The sequence below is a fragment of the Natator depressus genome, chromosome 7 (assembly GCF_965152275.1).
Source record: "Natator depressus isolate rNatDep1 chromosome 7, rNatDep2.hap1, whole genome shotgun sequence".
Taxonomy (NCBI): domain Eukaryota; kingdom Metazoa; phylum Chordata; order Testudines; family Cheloniidae; genus Natator; species Natator depressus.
The window spans coordinates 15,562,959-15,583,294 of NC_134240.1; the positions used below are offsets into that span (position 1 = coordinate 15,562,959).

General features: G+C 40.3%; 1 protein-coding gene across 1 annotated transcript in view; it reads left to right on the forward strand.

Moving 5' to 3' along the window:
- Positions 1-18,161, forward strand: part of ARL8B (ARF like GTPase 8B) — a 33,023-nt gene extending 14,862 nt beyond the window's left edge. The window contains exons 2-7 of the mRNA XM_074959677.1: positions 4,803-4,883; positions 8,255-8,328; positions 8,823-8,916; positions 13,933-14,000; positions 14,281-14,351; positions 16,149-18,161. Coding sequence (XP_074815778.1) covers positions 4,803-4,883; positions 8,255-8,328; positions 8,823-8,916; positions 13,933-14,000; positions 14,281-14,351; positions 16,149-16,198 — 438 coding nt within the window. The 3' untranslated portion in view covers positions 16,199-18,161. The remainder of the gene's footprint in view (positions 1-4,802; positions 4,884-8,254; positions 8,329-8,822; positions 8,917-13,932; positions 14,001-14,280; positions 14,352-16,148) is intronic.
- Positions 18,162-20,336: the final 2,175 nt, after the last annotated feature.

The window sequence follows — 20,336 nt, forward strand, 5'->3', positions numbered from 1 at the left end:
AATTGATTTTAAGCAGACTGAAGAAGAATCCTTAAATCTAACAGTTAACCAGATGTGATGGTAACTGTGGATGATGGTGAAACTTGTGGGAAGGGTGGTAGTGGAAAAGCTAGGAAATAAGGCTGTTCAGAATTAAAGTGAAACAATCTTCCGTAGCCCATAAGGCAAATTATAAAATGCTGAAATTCAAGTTAGAAATGAATCACCTGCGCTGATACTTAGGACTTGTTTAGGCAAGTCACATCCTGTAAAACAAATTTGTACCCTAGTTTTGGTTTAGAGACTCAGACTAGTGACATGTAGTGTAGAATAGTTCCTTTGGAAACTTCAAGAGTGCTGCTGGTGTATGCTTACCTATACAGTGCTGTACAAATGAGTCACAACCTGGAAGAGCCTACAACCTAAAGGCACAAGTAAAAGATAGTGTAGTCTAATGGCTGAAATGCTTGATGGAATAGGAATGTATTGAGAAGCATCTTGGATGAGGAGATGAAGACTAACTAGAACTTTCCAAGCATGAAAGGCATCGTGAAATAGCACAGAGTGCAAGAGCCTAAGGGAGCAGTCATGAGAGGGTTGGGTGGAGGATAAGGCTTCTAGGAATTGAGGTATTGGAATGGGGTGGAGTTGTGCAGAGCCTTGAATGCAAGGATGAAAAGCTTTCAGCTGAATAGGGAATAGTTGAAGCTCTTGATTATTGGAGGGGATCTATCTCCTTTCTCTTAGTTTAAGGGCAGAATTGGTAGCAATTTGATTTTTAGGGTTTGGAATTTGTCATTTGTCACCTCAGCAAATCTTCATAGGTATTGGTTGCCCATCCTAATATCTGTCACTATAGCCGTCAGAGTATCCCCTGAACTTGATTGTGCTAAAATGGTTGGCAGTGAAACTGTAAACATCACTCAATGGTTAGATGTAACTCATCACCTTTATGAGCTGTTGGCTTAACTACCTGTAGACTTGGCAAATATCTTCAACTTTGGATTGGTTTCACATTTTGAAGTCTTCTTTTGAAATGGAATGTCTTTTGGCTTCTTTAAAATGAAACCTTAGTAAAGGGCATTTATGCACCAATTTACCTGGATACATTGTCCCCTAAAATACAGGGCCCTGCACATGTTGCACTGTAGGACTTTAAAATTGATCATTTGATTAACTTGGCTAGGTTCTACAAAAGTGAGCCATATTAAGGAGAAATGGTCACCTATGTTTTTGAGGGAGGGAGTTTCAAATATAAGGAGCAGCATGGAAGAAGGCACAGATGACATAAAGAGCAGGAAAAAGTTGAGCTGAGCAAAGTTGAAAGCCAAGCGATCAGGATAAAAGCAGGAACCATGTGCATTGTAGCAAGCAATGTGGTCTTGTGACCTTCAGAGAAGACAGACATTGCTGTTTCAGGCAGCTTTTGCCTGACAAACAGAATATTACTGCTTGTAAATTTTCTGCATCAGATGTGCTGTCAAAAAACAACTTTTTACAAATATATTGAGGCTGTTTTTGCTTACCTTGCTTAAAGCATCCAATCACATTCTGAATATACTTAATAAATGAGGTCTTAGTTGTATTTCATAGATTTTTTTTTTTTTAGGTGATTGGCTTCTTGTTGTGTACTCTACCGGCTCACACCTTTAATCTAAAGATTAGGCCTGATTCTGTCCTGTGTGGGTAGTGCTGTTAGAGAGACTCTTTTTAGATCAGAGGTCCCAAAACTGTGGGGCACACCCCCAGAGCAAAGTTGTTGTTTTGTTTTGTTTTTTTTGGGGGGGTGGGGGTGGCAGGGACCAGGTCCGCCCCCATGGGGGTGGGGCCGGAGCACCATCCAGCCCTGCTCCCGGCTGTGAGTCCATGCCTGGCTGTAGCTTCTGCTTCCACCCCCTGCCTTATCCCTGTCCATGCCCCTCTTGCATTCCCCCCCCCCCCCCGCCCCAGAGCTGTGGCCCTGCTCCTGGCCTCTGCTCCTGCGGTGGCAGAGGGGGACATGGCTTAGGAGGGGCATGACCCTGAAAAGTTTGGGGGACCACTGCTTTACGTAGTAGCAAGTAGGGTAAAGGGATCTCTGGGGAGAAGTGAAACAGACTGCACAGTGCAGGGGGGGAAAGGGTCATAAGGGGTGGGAGGAAGAGGAAAAACTTAACCAGAAGACCACTACACGCGCACAAGCCATCCACAATCCTGTATAGGAAAGAGTGGGGAGTAGGCCTGAAACCTAAAAGGGAAAGGTACAGTCTAACAAAGCAAGTACTTTTAGAGATGTTATCAAGTTGATGTTAAAGTAGAGAGCTGCTTCGTTCTTGAAGGAACTGTGGGGTGTGGTTTGGCCACAATGTGGCTTTGGGGGACAGAGGTGTTCACCTGAATGGCTTGAATAAACTTCTGAAGCCCTGGCCATCACCTTCAAAAAATGGGTAGTATTTTCTGGGTGCTCAACTGAGAGGCCTTCAGAGTCTAACATTTGCAAAATGCTGAGGATGCTCTGAAAACTAGATATCAAAGTATGCAGAATGGCTAGTAAGATTTTTTGATGTGTTACAGAATAAGTACCAAATAACCTGTCAGGTGAGAAGCATCTGGAATAATGAAATGGAACTTCACTGACCTACTTACACAGTACCTCAAAACTATAAGAGAAGTCTCTCTCTTTTTTTCTAAGCTACCAACACAACAAAAGCCGTGTCAGTGAGAATGAAAACTTGAACTATCAATGGCTTGAAAAATCAGCAACTTAAGCCTCCACTGTCAGGGCTTCTTAGAGACAGACTTTTCTTAGGTTCACTTTTAATTGCTAGTTGCAACTATCTACAAACTAAAGTAAAAATAGCTTCAGAATTACACTGTAAAAAGGCCATTGGCTTCTCTGGCCATATCTTAACTCCTAAAAGACCTCCTGCAGTATAAATAGAATCTGTAAATTTACCCAAGTAGCCCACTCATTCATCTGTCACTTTAGAGGTTGATCTCTTCCTTTGCATTTCAGAGTTCAGTGGTAAAGTCAACATACAACACACTTTTATAACTGCAGAGGTTTTTATATATAATCAGTCAGATGAGCAAAAGTGAATTTGCAATAATCTCTGTTTAAATATCAATTTACATAAGTCTGTATTTATCAGTTTCTGGACCTGTATGCAAATCTGTATTTGAGGCATCCAGTTGCCTTTATTCATTGGTTCAGTAATGGGTAAATGCAGTGGAGAGTTAAAGGGCAACTGAACTGTAGAAGGAGCATAACTCTGTAACCAGGAAATCAAATGGCGCAAGGCCTGATGTTACAAGTTGATCATGATCTCTGGATATTACCTTATGAACCATGTTTAAAGCAGTTAGAAAAGGAGTACATGCATCCAGTGGAGTGAGGTGTAGCTCACGAAAGCTTATGCTCAGATAAATTTGTTAGTCTCTAAGGTGCCACACATACTCCTTTTCTTTGTGGATACAGACTAACACGGCTGCTACACTGAAACCTGTCTTTAAAGCAGTTGTAACTCTGCTGCTTTATGCAGAAGTCCTAAGTAATTTACAGGACAGTTTAGCTACTTAATGAGTCAGGTTATGGAAAGATGTGTGCAAGGTCTTGTCTTTAGCAATATGCTATTGGAGAGATGGGATAGCTTAGAGTAAGGAGAGAGCTTTCACATCTGAGATGTCCCAAGAGTCACCTGATTTGGTCTGATTATAGTGGACACGGACCCATTTCACAAACCTACTTCAGCAGAGACCTGAGTCTGGAAGAAAGCATTTACTTCTGCAGAGGCAAACTTAAAGTTGAGGCAGAATAGCCTGGGAGAAATCTGTACTATTGTTACCTGTACCTGTTTGTTTAGCCGCCCCCCCCCCCCCCCCGAAAAAAAAAAAAAAAGCCTGTGGTTTCCAGTACCATGTAAAAGGCCTCCTTTGGCCAATGTAAGCTAACACTACAGATAAAATAGGAACTATATCATTACTATGAAAGGAAGTACCAGTTTATACATCTTGTAAGACCATGATCCATAACTAATCTTTAATACTAAATAGTAATGCACAATAGCATGAACATTCTCTCAAACCTTCAGTCACACTGAAATCCTCACTTGCTGTCTGCAGGTCTGGACACACCCCACTCCCTCTTTTCTGAGTACTGTTGAAATTTGTGCAAATTGAGATGCCAATTTTGTTTCTCAGGAGGCTCAGAGGCTGTGCAAGTTCTTCCAGTTGCCGTCTTATTGCCCTAGGGAGTTGAAGCATAGCTTTTTTGTGTGTGTGCGTTGAAAGCCAGTCCCACGGGAGTTGACACTCTCTGTACATGTTGCCCAATTGAGTCTCTTACCTAGTTTAGGAAAAATACCTATTCCAGAGTGATAGTGAGGTTCCCATAGCACACAGCTGGAATACTAAGCTCCATCACAAGAAGTACTTGCATCCTTGTTCTTTTAGAGCTCTGTATAACCAAGAGATTGAGTTACTTCACATGGCTTAACATAAGCAAATCATTTTTCCTCTGGTTTAGCTTCACGCACGGTACTTGCTCACTAGATATTCATTCTTTTTTGATTTCGAATGAAACATTTCTGGATAGGCCTGAGGGAAATCGTGGTTGGAAATGAGAATTAATAGGCCTCCGTGCAAAAATTAGTTGCATCACCTATGTTTCCTGGCACTTCAACTATAAAATCCTCTCCTTATCTGAGGACGCGGTTTTTTTTGTTTTTGTTTTTTTTAAATAGCCATGTACTGTAAACCCTGTCAATCATGCATATCCATGATTCTGTGCTGAAACATTCTCTGCTTATTGTGATAAGATCTAATACAATCTCTCTTCTGTTCAGTCAGGTCAATTCAGCGAAGATATGATTCCCACAGTGGGCTTCAACATGAGGAAAGTTACTAAGGGCAATGTGACGATAAAGGTATGTCAAGAACATTTTGCTCTTTGTTGGGGCAAAAGTGTTCAATAGCTTTTAAAGGGATGCTCTCAGATTAGGTCACTGTCTGAAATGAACTCCATAGATTGACCTGAGAAAGCTAAATTGACCTTTCATCAGTCCAGCTTTGTTTTGTCTTGCCATCAGTCAGGTGTCTTTCTTCTCTTTCTCCCCTCCCCCCCCCCCCCCCCAAAAAAAAAAAACCCCAAAAAAACCAACCAAGACAAGCCTGTTTTTGCTTGCCGGTTCTTAGTCACTAGTATAATGCTGCTTGTCTGAGTTGCAAACACGGCAGGGGAAGTTCTAATTCAATTTTCCTTCCTGAAGCATTTAAAAATGCATGGAATAATCAAACCAGAAGCTTCGGTTAAACTTCTTCATGCGTAAGAGCCCTTCTGTGTTAAAATGGAATGTTCGACTGGCATGTTCTGTTATGACTATATTCAACTATTTCCAGTGGATCAGTAGGAATAATTCTTAATGTTCTTACACAGATAAATTAAATTCTGGCTTCTCTCCAGGCAGCATTCAACTCTGTATTAAATGAGAAATATACCAGAAATGTACAGGCTAAACAACAGAACCTCTTCATTCTCTGGAAAACCAAGTTTAAAATGGGAGCTTAAATCTCTTGTGTCTAATAGGAATCAAATTTCAGTTTATTCCCTTCTGAGACAGGAATTTGGGATTATGAACAAAAAATGGCACTAGCTCCTCAAATGGGCAAAGGAAGGGAGACGTCCCTCAAATCTTCACACTTGGGAACAGTAGCATGATGGGTTCTCAAGCTAGCAGAAAATGGGCGACTTATCCAATTTCAAGGAAAATCATACCACGGAGAAGTTACTCAGAATGCTCCATATGACAGACTGGTCTAGATCTCCCTTCTCCCTATCCGAAGTTGCATGATGAGTGCCCCACTATGCTGCTGCTATGTTTCTGTTGTCTTGCATCTAGAATACTATGGCATATGTGGCTCTTGGCTTTTTTTTTTTTTTTTTAAAAGTCTTTATCCACACTCCTGAGGGTCACTACTGTTTTTGTTGGATACCATCTAGAATTGACAGAATTCTGGTCTGCCCTAGTCCTCCCATTTACAGATAACCACAGCATCAAGATACTTATTATGAAAGGCTATGGTTGCATCAAAAGCTGTGACTCCAGATAACATATAGGCCATACAATTCATTTATGTATTAAGGCTCTCTGCTCATGACTTGTGTCCAGTGAGACTTCCCAAACTTAATAAATATTTGTCTACAACCTTTCCCACTTCCCTTACCCATGCCACTGCTATGGTACCTAGAGTAAAGCTGTAACTTTAAAAATTAAAAGACTTCTAGTTTTGGGCAAGGATGTTGCTTTTACATAATTAACAAATTGTAAAGTCTCCTGTTCATCTATAGCACTGTACAGGAAACACACTATCAACTAATTTGAAGCTCTGAAATTACCTTATAGTAAGTTGTCAATTCTGCCAGTGGAGCAGAAATCCAAGAATACTAGACTCACTTGGATTAACATGGCTCCCAGCTTTCAGAGGGCCGGGGCTTCTGCCCGCCTTAATATAATGTCCTGATCCTATTTCCTCAACCCCCAGAAACACCAAGTATGTAGTATAGGGCTGAAATAAATATATATATTTTTCCCCCCCCATAACAGTGTGTGGCTTATGACCCTTCCCATGTACACTTAGCTTATTGCAGAAACATACAGTACCCACAAAGGTATTCTAGCTAGTGTCTTTTGGATTAAAAAAAAAAACAAAACCACCCACTGACGACTGACTGCACTTAATACATTCTGATTTACAATCCTGACTCAGCCTTCCACTCTCCTTCTTGGTGCTCTGACTCTTCCATGTGCCCCGATTTCTTGAGAAACTGGCTTCAAAGCAGGTTTTTTCAGTTGCAGCTAATTGTTCAAATGATCCACAACCTCATACCACAAGTTATGCTGGCTGCTTATACTGCAAGAAGTGAACTTAACAGGTCTGTTTTCTGGCATTGATACACTACCATGACACCTTAAAACTAATTCAGGGAATGCAAGAGTTAACCTTAAATCAGAACACTCTATTGCAAAGCCCAGTTTTGCCCTCAGATTTATGCGATCATCATTGTACGGATTCATAGATGAAGTGGCCCCTGTTTGAAGGTATACATGAGTGGTGGGCAACCTGCAGCCCCTGGGCTGCACACTGCCCATCAGGGTAATCCACTGGCAGACCGCCAGGCAGTTTCTTTACATTTGCACAGCTGCCAGCAGCTCCCAGTGGCCGCTGTTTGCCATTCCTGGCCAATGGGAGCTGGGGGAAGCGGCGGCAAGCACGTCCCTGTGGCCCACACTGATTCCCCCAGCTCCTATTGGCCAGGAATGGCGAACTGCGGCCACTGGAAGCTGCGGGCAGCTGTGCAAATGTAAAGAAACTGCCTGGCGGTCTGCCAGTGGATTACCCTGTTGGGCCTCAGGTTGCCCACCACTGGTATACGTGGTATAGAAAACAACACTCATTTGAAATATGGATGACTTGAGGTTCTTCAACTTCTTGTATTAGTATTAAACTTCTAATATTGTTACATTTACAGGCACTTGCCCTAATAGGCTAGCACATAAATATTGCTGCGTTCTGCTTAATCAGAAACTCTCAACTATGGAAACCCACAGTGAAATAACACAACAAAACTATTGTTACCTCAGTTTTCAGTCTGCATTGTTCAGGGGTCTAATAAATAGGTAACTTTTCACAGCATGATCCAGTTAAATTCTTGTAAACTGCTCTGTAGATTTGTAAAATTCAATGACTTGAGTTTGAGTTTAAGTGTAGGACTTTTTCCTACGTATTCTGCTGTAAAGAGACTTTCTCTGGAGGCGCAAGTTAGACGTAACCTTTCCCCTTGATATGCCAGAGTTCCTTTTGTCAATCCTCCAGTGAGACGCTCCATGCAAATAGCTGACTTTAGCGTGTATGCTGAGTGCAAAATTGCATACTCTTACACTGTCTTTGTTTTAGAACGACATGCATCTTCTTGTTTTGCTGTGTGCTGGGTAATACAGAAGTTCTGTAACTTCTGTGAATTTTTTAGGTGTCAAGCTTTCAGATACAAGCTTCTATATTTTTACTTAATGTCTTAAAGTAGGGGAGAGTGTGGATAGATGACCCTGCTGACTAGAACTGGGACTTTCCATACCATTATAGTGGAAATAGCCTTTGTATGAAAACTACTGAGCAGACATAAGGATCAAATACTTTCAAGCACTTCACTTCACATGTTAATAGTTCTTTTATACTGTGCTTTGCAATGTTTAAATTTAGACTTAACCTAGTGCCTGGCTAAACTTGCTTTTCCTTTAAGATCTGGGATATAGGAGGGCAGCCACGATTCCGAAGCATGTGGGAGCGATATTGCAGAGGCGTTAATGCTATTGTGTAAGTAAAGACTGTGTCAGGCTGCTCTCATCAGCTGTAGATCTTTTCTTCTTTGCAGCTGAGAAATAAGCCTTTGGTTTGCACTTCAATTTGCAAACTAGTGTTCTGTTTTACTTTAAAATTCGGTGGTAGCCCCTCTAAACTAGCTTTTGAATGGTGTTGGGAAGAACTAAGGCTTGATTTCTTTTTAGCTATTGTTTATGTAACTTCTGATCTAATATATTAACTTCTTGACATCTGAAATCATCTGCACGACCTTTGTGAGACAGTCTGTAGCTTGACTGCCCCAACTCCAAGTACATTTTAAATGGGAGAGGTTATCAAGCTCTACTTGACTGACTAGTATTTGGGACAATTGCCCCCTCTGCAAGACTTGTAAACTTGTTCAAACAGATAGTCCTGAAACTCAGTACATGTGCTAGTACATCTAATTTCTGAAGCTTATAAACTTGCTTAAGTTATTGAATAACTAAATTTACAATATCTTTTTAAAGATATATGGTAGATGCTGCTGATCGTGAAAAGATAGAAGCCTCTCGAAATGAGCTACATAACCTTCTAGACAAACCACAGTTACAAGGAATCCCTGTAAGTAGTATATTCTGGCTCTAACACTGCATGCTTGGTATCAGCGAAAAGGTAGGTGAGGTAATATCTTTTATTGGATCAGCTCCTGTTGGTGGAAGCTACAAGCTTTCGAGCTACCCAGCTGCTCTTCAGGTCTGGGGAAGAAAGCAGAGAATCTGAAGTAAATACAAGTTGGGACAGATTGTTAAGCAGAAGGTTAACATAGTTGTTGGGGCATTTAATGCACTGGATGAGGTACACCACTTGTGAGTAATGTGTAGACCCAGGAATTTTGAAAGGTGGTTATTCATGATGGTAGCACGGGAGATGTCAGCAGGTTTTGCATCTATTCTGCCAGGGTTTGGTGCTGCTTTGAGTTGGTGTGTCCTGGTCTGTGGGGAGCTTGCTTCTGATGATTGTTTGAATACCAGAAGAGGAAAGATTTTTCAGGATGTGGTTCCCATCAAATATTGGCTGTAATTGTTTGATAATGTGATGCTGGCAGACCAGGTGCCAGCTAATGCCAAGGGCCCTAGGCCTCTGTCAAGATTCCTTCCCCACTCTGAACTCTAGGGTACAGATGTGGGGACCTGCATGAAAAACCCCCTAACCTTATTTTTACCAGCTTAGGTTAAAACTTCACCAAGGTACAAACTATTTATTTTTTTACCTTTTTGCCCTTGGATTTTATTGCTTCCACCACCAAGCATCCAAAAAATATATAACCGGGAAAGAGCCCGCTTGGAAACATCTTTCCCTCCCCCAAAATCCTCCCCAAACCCTACACCCCCTTTCCTGGGGAAGGCTTGATAAAAATCCTCACCCATTTGCATAGGTGAACACAGACCCAAACCCTTGGATCTTAAGAACAGTGAAAAAGTAATCAGGTTCTTAAAAGAATTTTTTAATTGAAGAAAAAGTAAAAATCACCTCTGTAAAATCAGGATGGTAACTACCTTACAGGGTAATCGGATTCAAAACCTAGAGAATCCCTCTAGGCAAAACCTTAAGTTACAAAAAGACACAAAAAAAGGAATATACGTTCCATTCAGCACAGCTTATTTTATCAGCCATTTTAAACAAAACAGAATCTCTCGCATATCTAGCTAGATTACTTACTAAGTTCTAAGACTCCATTCCTGTTCTGTTCCTGGCAAAACGACACAGACAGAGCAAACCTTTGTTTCTCTCCCTCTTCCCCCCTTGAAAGTATCTTGTCTCCTCATTGGTCATTTTGGTCAGGTGCCAGCGAGGTTATCCTAGCTTCTTAACCCTTTACAGGTGAAAGGGTTTTTCCTCTGGGCGTTTACCCTTCCCTTTATATTTATGACAGCCTCACTGAACACTGACTGACAAATGCATAGCTGGAGACCAATCTGGTCCCACCTGTGTGTTAGCATTATTAAAACAGAAGTTGACAAGAATGTGTTAGTGTTTACACATGATGAAATGCTTGTAGGCTGCTGCATGTTTTGATCTGTTATAACATCTGTGGCCCATGGTGAAAGTTATAATGTGTGCATTTTAAACATCTGTAATTGTGTAACTCGGGAAAGAAGCATTAATTAATGTGAAGTGCTGGTCCTTCACACAAGAAGGCCTATGGAAATCAAACCACTATGAAACAGCAAAGGACAAGGACTTTGTTGGTTGAGGCCAACACCCCTCCTCCCCCCCCTGCAGAGGAGGTAGGTGCTGCCACTTGTACCATCACAGAAGGAATTGCTTCACTATGCTGCTTGGAATTTGGAGAGGGCAATATTTGTAAGTTTTAAAGCAAGTGATCCCCAAGCTGCTTAGCTTGTGTTAGCCCTAAAGAACAGATAGAGTGCATCTTACAGCAGCTTCTATTACCTTTTGAAACCTAAAACCATAACTCATTTGTGTGTTGACCTGCTGTAACCTTCTAAATAACTCTTAATTTCTTTTTCTTGGCTAACAGATCTTTAGTTAGTTTATAGAATTGGCCACAAGTGTTGCCTTTGAGAGATCTAAGGTACAGTTGACTGGGGTAAGTGACTGGTCCTTTAGGACTGAGAGTAACCTGAATATTGTGACCTTTTGGTGTAAGGGACCATCTATCACAAGGCAAGCTTGCCTAGGTGGCAAGATAAACCAGAGTACCCAAGGGGGGCTGTCTGTGACCACATGTTGAGGCGGTTGTCGTGCTTGCGGAGTTCACACTTGGTTGGTGAAATCTAGGTATAGACAACACAACCAGTTTGGGATTTTTGCCCTGTTTTTTTTTTTAAGTCTGCCTTGAGATTGGCACTCATGGTCATGAGCCATTCTAGACAGCTTGAACAATATTCAATATGGTTTCCAGTGTGGGATGTTAGCTGACAACTAAGAGTTTGTTGTCTGAAGGGTTTTTTCTGTATTGAAGCAGGTTTCCCCTGGGGTATTTGGGTGATCCTTACCATGATGTGATCCACTTCTCTGAAATATCCTTGTTTTGGTGAAGGTGGTTTTAAGTGTTTTAAGGTGTATATCCCAGACTTTCTCCTTGGAGCATATTTTGTGGTGTCTGAGTGCCTGGCTGTAGATAAGACTTCTCAGGGTGTTTGGAGTGGTTGCTGGATCTAGGAAGGTAAGTGTGGTGATCAGTGGGTTAGTTGGGTTTACAGCTGTTTGTAGGGCTCCATTGTTTGAGCAAATTATGGTGTCCAGGAAGTGATCTTGATGTGGGAGTATTCTGGAGAGAGTTTGATAGATGCATGGTGGTTGAAGTTGTGGTGGGAAATCTGAGGAAGTGTAGGTGTTTGGTCTAGAGGATGAAAATAGAATTGAAACTTCAGGTATATCATTGACTTCATGGTGCATTTTTCCAGAAATTCTTCCTCAAGGTGGTCCTCGAAGCTTGCATATTGGGGGGCCATCGTAGTACCTGTGACTGTTTTTTCCATGGTTTGGACTAAGTGTTTGTTAAATGTGAATTTGTGGGTGAAAATGAAATGGATGAGCTTAGTGATGTGTTTAGGGTGGATTTCTGAGTATTGTACATTAATTTGTAGGCATTATTTTGTATGCATGAGGCAGACAATGATGCCATCGTAGTGAGGGAGGTGAACACCATCCTTGCCACCATGGAGGTCTGGGCAAGATTGTTCATGGTGAGGAGTTTCTGGAGGAAGCAGACCCTTTTGTGTGGTGAGTGACTTAAGGATGGTTTCTATGAGTCCTGATACTCTCTCAATAAGAGTGCTGCGGTCAGATATGATGGGTCTGCCTGGGTTCCTCTGTTTGTGTCTCTTGAAGCATGTAGAACAATTCTGTGGTGGGTTTGTGAGGGATGAGGTTGTAGAGTTTTTCTTGAAGTTTTTTGGGGCAAGGATTTGATGGTATATTTTAAGTTCCTGTGTGAATTGTGGTGTGTTCTTTACAGGTGGTGTCTGTTGGTCTCGTTGATGTAGTTATGATGAAGTGCTATGATAGCATCTGCTCTGTCTGCAAGTTTGATCTCTATCTGCTGGTTAGGATTCAGGGACTTTGCAAAACCTTCAGACGTATCTCCACTGCTACAATGATTAGTACCTTTTCAAGATTCATGAATCTGACATGTGCCTATCACAACATGCTGTGCCTCATCCTGTGCATTAAATGCTCCAATCACAACTATGTAGGTGAAACCAGACAATCGCTATGCTCTCGGATGATCTCACTCAGAAAAATGATAAAAGACCAAAACACTGTATCAGCCATGATCTTCCCCCCCCCCCCCCCCCGCCCCCCAAAGTGATCACCTCAGATCTGATCTTTCAATAATTGTCCTCAAAGAAAACCTGCACAACATACTCAAAAGGTGAGCTTGGGAACTTAACTGTAAGTCTGCTAGACAACAAAAAACATGGACTTAACAGACACTGGTTTTGTGCCTCATTACAACAATTTGTAACACACCACACTGCCTGCTGTCCTCTTCATTTCAAGTGATGGCCTACAATTTGTGTTAAACCTTCTGCTTAACAGTCTGTCCCAGCTTGTATTTACCTCAGACGCTCTGCTTCCTTACCCAGACCTGGAGAAGAGCTCTTTGTAGGTTGAAAGCTTGTACTTTCCACTAACAGAAATTGGTCCAATAAAAAAATATTATATCACGTACCTTGTCTCTCTCATCCTGGGACCAACAGTTACTACACTGCAAACATACTCAGTCTCACGCAGATTTGTATGCAACTTCAAACGAAATGTAAGTTTTTATGCAAATTTGTAGATTAACTCTTAGAAATCATTAAGCATATAAGGCTGGTTCTTCATGGTAAAGTTAGCTTGTGCAAACACTTATCACCTATCATGCCTGTTCTATTTTACTTTGCATTTTTATAATGCAGCTATCCCATGCTTTAGGCACATCTTGCTCGATGCTGTTTGAATTGTTTTGTTCAGCACCTACTGCAAGTAAATCATTTAGGGCAGGGACAGGTTTACTGTGTACAATGCCTAACACAATGGGGCCTTGATCTGGCTCAAGCCTCTAAATGTTACCATAACACAACAATAGTCAATAAATTACAATCATAGTGCAAAGCATAATCCACACTTTAAATTTTAGAAACACAAGCAGAGATCTGGGAAACTTGGTACAAAAGTAAACCCAGTAACCATAGAGGCAAGCCATGAGAAGAATCCATTGTTCAGTCCAAAAATGGAGGGCAACAGGTGGAGGAATAGCAGACCTCCAAGAAAGAGGAGCCCTAAAGCACAGGAAACTGAAATAAGACCTGCTGATTGTTCTAAAGACCACCATCAAGGACTTGAGCAGACCTCTGGAAGGGGCTTTCATAATCTGGTCTTGAGGATTCTGTTTTGACTTTAGTAGTCTAACAGCTGAGACGTAATTGATAAAATAGACTGAGGGGAGGTGCAAATACTCAAATCCAACTTATTAAATTATCTTTCTGCAAGGCCTTGAAAGTGACACAGACCAATGTTTTTGTCTCCCTGTGCTCAGAGTAAAATATACATCCCTCCTTGATGACTGCCTGTGTTTGTGAGCAATGTTCTGTTTCTCACTGTTGCTAACATCAACTGTTTTAGGTTCTAGTACTTGGAAACAAGAGAGACCTTCCTAATGCTCTGGATGAGAAGCAGCTAATTGAAAAGATGTAAGTCTCAAAGAAAATGTGATTTAAGGGAGAGTCTACTATAACTTTAATTTGCTAAATTCTTGTAGATATGGCTTAGACATACAAAATAATTAGCAAATTTCAGCTTACTGCTCTCATGTCGTCTTATTTATAGCTGATGGCTTGAAAGACTGTAGAGAAACAAGCTTACATACAGTAGATTAAGTGATAGTGTCTAGGAGACGGTTAAGTGACTAATCTCGAAATGAGATCCCACTTTGTTACCACCAAATGTTACTACATGTCTCCTCTCTTTCAGGAATCTGGCTGCTATTCAGGACAGAGAAATTTGCTGCTATTCAATTTCTTGCAAAGAAAAGGATAATATAGGTAATACTTAACCCAGAAATGCCAATTTGAGAAAGATACCTTTCTTGAACTGGAGGTACACACACTCTAACCTCTTGTCTGTGTTCGACATAGGCAATGAATCTGAGCCATTTTCAAAGTACTGTACAGTATACATTCATTATAGTAACTTCCTCAGTGTCATTTTAGTAAAAATAATTTTATGCCACTTTGGAGGAGTTAAGAAGCACTGAACTTGAAGCCTTTACAATACTTGTATCCAGTCAGTGAAATGAAATTTATTGCATTACTTCAGCTAGTCTCTAGTTATGAGCTGCAACTAGAAATAGCAAATTTAGCTTAAAATACAGGAGTTGACATCTTCAACTCTTTTAAATTTGAAGCTTATGAAAAGAACTGTAGCTAGGTTCTAGTGTTCAGGAAACTGGTTTCATGGACACTTATCCATGATTTTAATCAGAGGAAATGAAGTATATGAATACATAAAGGCTCCAATTCCTTATTGCATAACAAATCTCATTTGTTTGGTGCAGTAGCGGGTATTTTGTTTTTTACTTCTGGGCTAGATGCATCAAAGGGAGCTTGGACAAAAATCTGGAGGGAGAAGTGTGCAATCTACTTTACTAGGTAACAAAATGTTAGGTGCTCCACCTACTCTACAGGTATAAGAAGGCCAGCTGGTTGAGGCTGTTACATGACCTTAAATGACTAATGCTGCAACTCAGACAAGGCTGTTGCATTGCCAAGATCTGGGGGAAGCTAGATTGTGATATGGTGACTTGACCATATCTATCTCATTAACCATTCTGGGTAACAGATGGCCAGTATATAAAAATGTTCTTTATCATTGCCTTTTTATAATATGAAAGTAAGTTATCACTTTGAGTGGATATAGCTAACATTCATCTTCAAACCACATTTTCTGGAATCAGTGCTTCCAAACCAAGATTCAGACACAAGGATGTTATTGTAGATTATCTGCAGGGTGCCAAACCAATAAACTTGGTGTTCTGGCTGTTCATGTGTCTTCCTGCGCTTCAACAGGCTTGTGATTGCTCAGGAAATTGACATGGGTAAGAATCTGTGTATTTTCATTACACTCCCTGCTTACAACATTGGACCGGTGACAGCACATGTACCTAAAACATCACCTGTCTAAATCAAAGCTAGAAGGGTAAACATTAGAGTACAGATGGGTAAACTGAGAATACTAGCTCAGTCACAGTTAATTAGCATCTGAACTAAGAGTAGATGGTCATCTGATTGCCAGGCTAGTGTGCTTGAGGCTTATGTATCTGACTAAAGTTAGCTTCCCCAGGACATGGTATTGTATAGCTAATAAGATCCAATACGTGTGTGGAATAAGACAAGTCTCTGGCTTCAGTTCTTTCTCTTTAATCTTACGTAGCTTGTTTTTGGGATTTGTCTAATGCTGGAGCCCTCAGATGTGCCCAGGTATTCCTTCCACTGGCTTCTTTACAGTTTCATATTAGGTGCTGTTGAAATTTTGCTGATTTATGTGGCACTTCTGAGGGTGTAGGAGGGGGCAGTAGGACCAGGTACCAGTGAGACATGTTTTAACTTCCCATACAGACTCCTTTGGGGGTGTAGAGGGGAGGTGAAATTTCTCCAGCCTGTGACAATATTGAAGGTTCCTCTCAGCTGTGTACTGAGAACAGCATCCTGGAAGAACTTCTATAACATATACCGGAAAACTTTTATTTATATAATATATGATTTAAGTTACCCCCTCCCCCCAAAAAATTTTTAGCTATATGTAAAAACCTTACACAAGTGCATCTTTTGTTTTCCCTTTAGATATCACGCTTCAGTGGCTTATTCAGCATTCAAAATCTAGAAGAAGCTGAAGTCTTCCTGGAATCTCTCAGCTGGCCATAATCTCAGAATTGTCCACTCCCTCCATGATGAATTACAACCCAACAGTCCTCTTGTATCCAAGAAATGGCCTTTTTCAGTTCATTTCTCATGTGCACTGCTGAAGACCTATATTCCTGTTTCTATCACAAAGAATCAACTAGAGTTGTCATGATAAAGTCAGCACAAAAAGGGTTTATTTTATAGCTGTCTAGAGAGTGTGTGTATGTGTGGGTGGCTGGGGGCTTTTTAAAATTATCTGTACCATATTAAATCAGAGTACATTTCTGTTCTGTCTTTCTGGGCCAGATTTTTATATTTGATTTTCAGAAAATGTTAATATTTTATTTCTAGTGTTTAGTGGCTTGAAGATGCTGTCACTGCACAGCATTAAGATTCTAGTGCCATATAGGGCATTTAGAAAGCATCCCACATCACACTTAAAGGTTAACTTCATTTTAATCTCACAAATGCATGTGAGGTGCATATTGTAAGATTTAGAAATGGAAACTGTCTGCATAGGGAAGCACTAGGTCAGCATCACTAACTCTACAGATGGGACTTCATGTAGTCGCTTCTAGACACCACTTTTCTGATGAATTAGAAAAGCCAAATCTTGTATTTGTCTAGATCATTACTTGTATCTTCCTTTTTTGTTTTATGGGGATGGAAATGGAATATTTTACTAACAGCTTTCAACAGTTGGAGTATTCTAGGAGACTAAACAAATTTGCTAAGAGCATCGCTTTGCTCACAAATGCAATTTTCTGTCTCCAGATGCTTTAAATGGTCTTTATCTGAAACACCAGAACAAATCTGAGTTGCTGCATGATACTCAAATTACTTTTACTTTAGTTTTGGTAATCAGTGATACTGTTGACTTTCAGCACTGCACCTGTGTTACTGTATAGTCAGTGTCTCTTATTCATGGAATAGCTGGGCACAGTTTCACCTGGTGCTATGGAATATCTAGCTATTGTGACAACTCTAGACCTGCCTGCTTGCTCAATGTAATCATGTGCAAAGTCTACAGGTTGTAAGTTGAAATATTTTATTGTGTCTCAAAGCACAAGAGAGCCAATGAATTGATCCTGTTTCTTGATTCGCTTCTACAGTATGGAGAAATATGTATAAACTAAAGATTGTAACATGTCTTTGTAGCTATACTTTCTCAGTGACTTCAGTATATTTAAAGGGACAGACTCAAGACTGGTTTGTTCATATAGTAATGTTAATGTAGCCCACTGTAGTGTATACAACTATGATACACCTGCTCGTGTTGCCTCACACTGTGTGTGATTCTTTTAAGCGGCACCTAAACATAGATTCGGATGGTGCACTTTCAGAGCCTTCAGTTGTGAACACTTTCGTCCATCACGTAATTAAGACAAACCAGTTTTAGTTTAGATTGCTATGGCCTTACTGTTCTGTATCAACTACTGCACTGTGCGCACACTACATGTTGTCTCCATTCATAAACCCAGCTTGTATTTTAGTTTGTCCTTTCATTCTCTGAAGCATGGTTTCAATTAATCCCATAGTAGTGTTGGTACTGTGGAGGGGGGTATATTAACTTGCTACTGTAGTCACTAGTTCACCCTGGACTGCTACAGTTACTTTGTTTAGCAACTTTGCTTGTGCCTAAAATAAGGAAACTGAACTAGAATGTGTGAATCTTTCTGTGTGGGGACCAGGTCACTGTTTAGTTAACTGGCCTATAGCTGAACTTGGTGTGTTTGGTGTGTATCTACTTGACTGCTTTTAGAATTTATGGCATCCAAACACTACTACCAACTATTAACCTGTGCATTAATCTCTGCATGTGAACAATTTAAATAATTACTGAACTTTGTAAATAAGTGAATTTTTTTTATTTGGATGCATATTGTTGGTTTACTGCTCTTCAGCTTTATTCAATAAACTTACATTTTGAGGGTTATATTGACACTTACCTTACTGACTCCTCAGTTATAGTCTGGCTTTGTCTTTCTGTGGGCCATGGGTGAATATTAAAATTAAACAGGAAGTCAAAATAGAATAGCGATTGGACAACATACAGTGTTTCACAGAAGGAATGGCTGGTCCATCTGAAACTTGCCCTACTCACCTCTTCCTTGCACATAGAACTCCTAACTGCATGCTTGGATCCTGGAAGAAAACAGAGTGGACTGTTGTGATCATCTGGTCTGACCCATCTAACACAGAGCAGGCCATAGAACTTCCTCAAAATTATTCCTAGAGCATATCTTAGAATAATGTCCAGTGTTGATTTAAAAATTGTCCGTTGGAGAATCTACCATGACCTTGGGTAAATTGTTCCAGTGGTTAATTGCCCTCACGGTTAGATTCAGACTGGGAAAAAAGGTGTAAATTTTTGTCTAGCTTCCACTTCCAACCATTGGATCATGTTATAACTTTCTCTGCTAGATTGAAGAGCCCATTATTAAACATTTGTTCCTCATGTAGGTACTTAGACTGTCATCCAGTTGCCCTTACATTCTCTTTGTCAAGCTAAATAGATTGAGCTCCTTGACTATCACTATAAGGACTTTTTTTTTTCTTTTTTTTTCTTTTCAGTCCTCTAATTGTTCTGGCTCTTCTCTGAACCCTCTTCAGTTTATCAACATCCTTGAATTGTGGACACTAGAACGGGACAGTTTTCCAGCAGCAGTTGCACCAGTGCCAAATATAAAGATGAAAATAACCTTTTTATTTCTATTTAGACATTCAAGGATTACATTAGCCCTTTTGGCCACAGTATATTGGTGACCTGTCTTCGTCATTATTTACTATTCCCCCAATTTTTCTCCTCTGCAAAAACTTTGATTTTTGTTTTTTCCTCCAGATCATTAATAAATATTTTAAATAGTGTAGGACTAAGAACTGAGCCCTGTGCGACCCCACGAGAAACACACCCTTTGAATGATTCCCTATTAGGTCTCAATATGTAATTGCAGTCAGCCAGCTTTTAATCCATTTGTGTACCATGTTAATTTTGTCTTTCTAGTCTTTCATCAAAACGTCATGCAGTAGCAAGTCAAATACCTTATAGAACTCTATATTATATCAACGCTATTCCCCGTGTCAGCTAAACTTGTAATCTCATCAAAAAGTATCAGATTAGTTTGATATGATCTATTTTCCATAAACTGATGCTGACTGGCATTGTTTACCCTCCTTAATTATTAATCAAGTTCTGTATCAGGCACTACATTATCTTGTTCAGAAGTGATGTCAGACTGATGGGTCTATAACTACCCAGGCCATCCGGTTCACCCTTTTTAAATATTGACACAACATTGGCTTTTTTCTGGAACTTCCCTGGTGTTCCAAGACTTTATTGATGATCAACATTACAGGTCCAGTGGGCTCCTCAACTTGCATCCAAGAGTTTTTTAAAAGGGCTATCTTCAATAGCTGCTTTTGCACATCATCCTGAGGTACTAGTGGAATGGAACAAGTGTTATGTGACTACCTCTCCTCCAGTTACAGAACAAATATTTATTAAACACTTCTGCCTTTTCTGCATTATATTACTAATTCTACCATTTCCATCTAGTGACAGACTAATACCATCGTTAGGATTATTTGTTCCTTATATACTTTAAAAGCTCTTCTATTGTCCTTTAACTCTGCTGGCCATCGATAGAGCCCTCCCTGTGCAGATACAAAATTTGTATCCGCATCCAATCCTCAAGCTTCAAAAAATGGTCTGCAGATATCGACATAAAGCAGATATCCGTGGATTTGCAGGGCTCTAGCCATAGGTTTCTCCTTGTATCCCTTTTGCTTTCCTTATAAATTTTCTTCAATTCCTAGCTTTGAACTTCACTTTTTGTTTTTGTTTGTGTGTTCGTTCTCTCTCTCTCTCTCTCTGGTCAGGTTTTGTGTCCATCATGGCCGCCTTGATTGTGGCTTTTTGGGCATCTAGTGAAGTATTCTTTAAACAATTCCCAATTATCATTCACATGTTTCTGATTTAAATTCTTCCTCCTGTGTGAATTGTCTCATAATTGTCAAATTTGTGAAATTAGCCCTTAGAAAGCACCAAGCATATGATCACCAGTCTGGACTTTTATTCTGTTTGCACATTATAAATGTGATCACTTCTATCTACCATTATTAATTTTT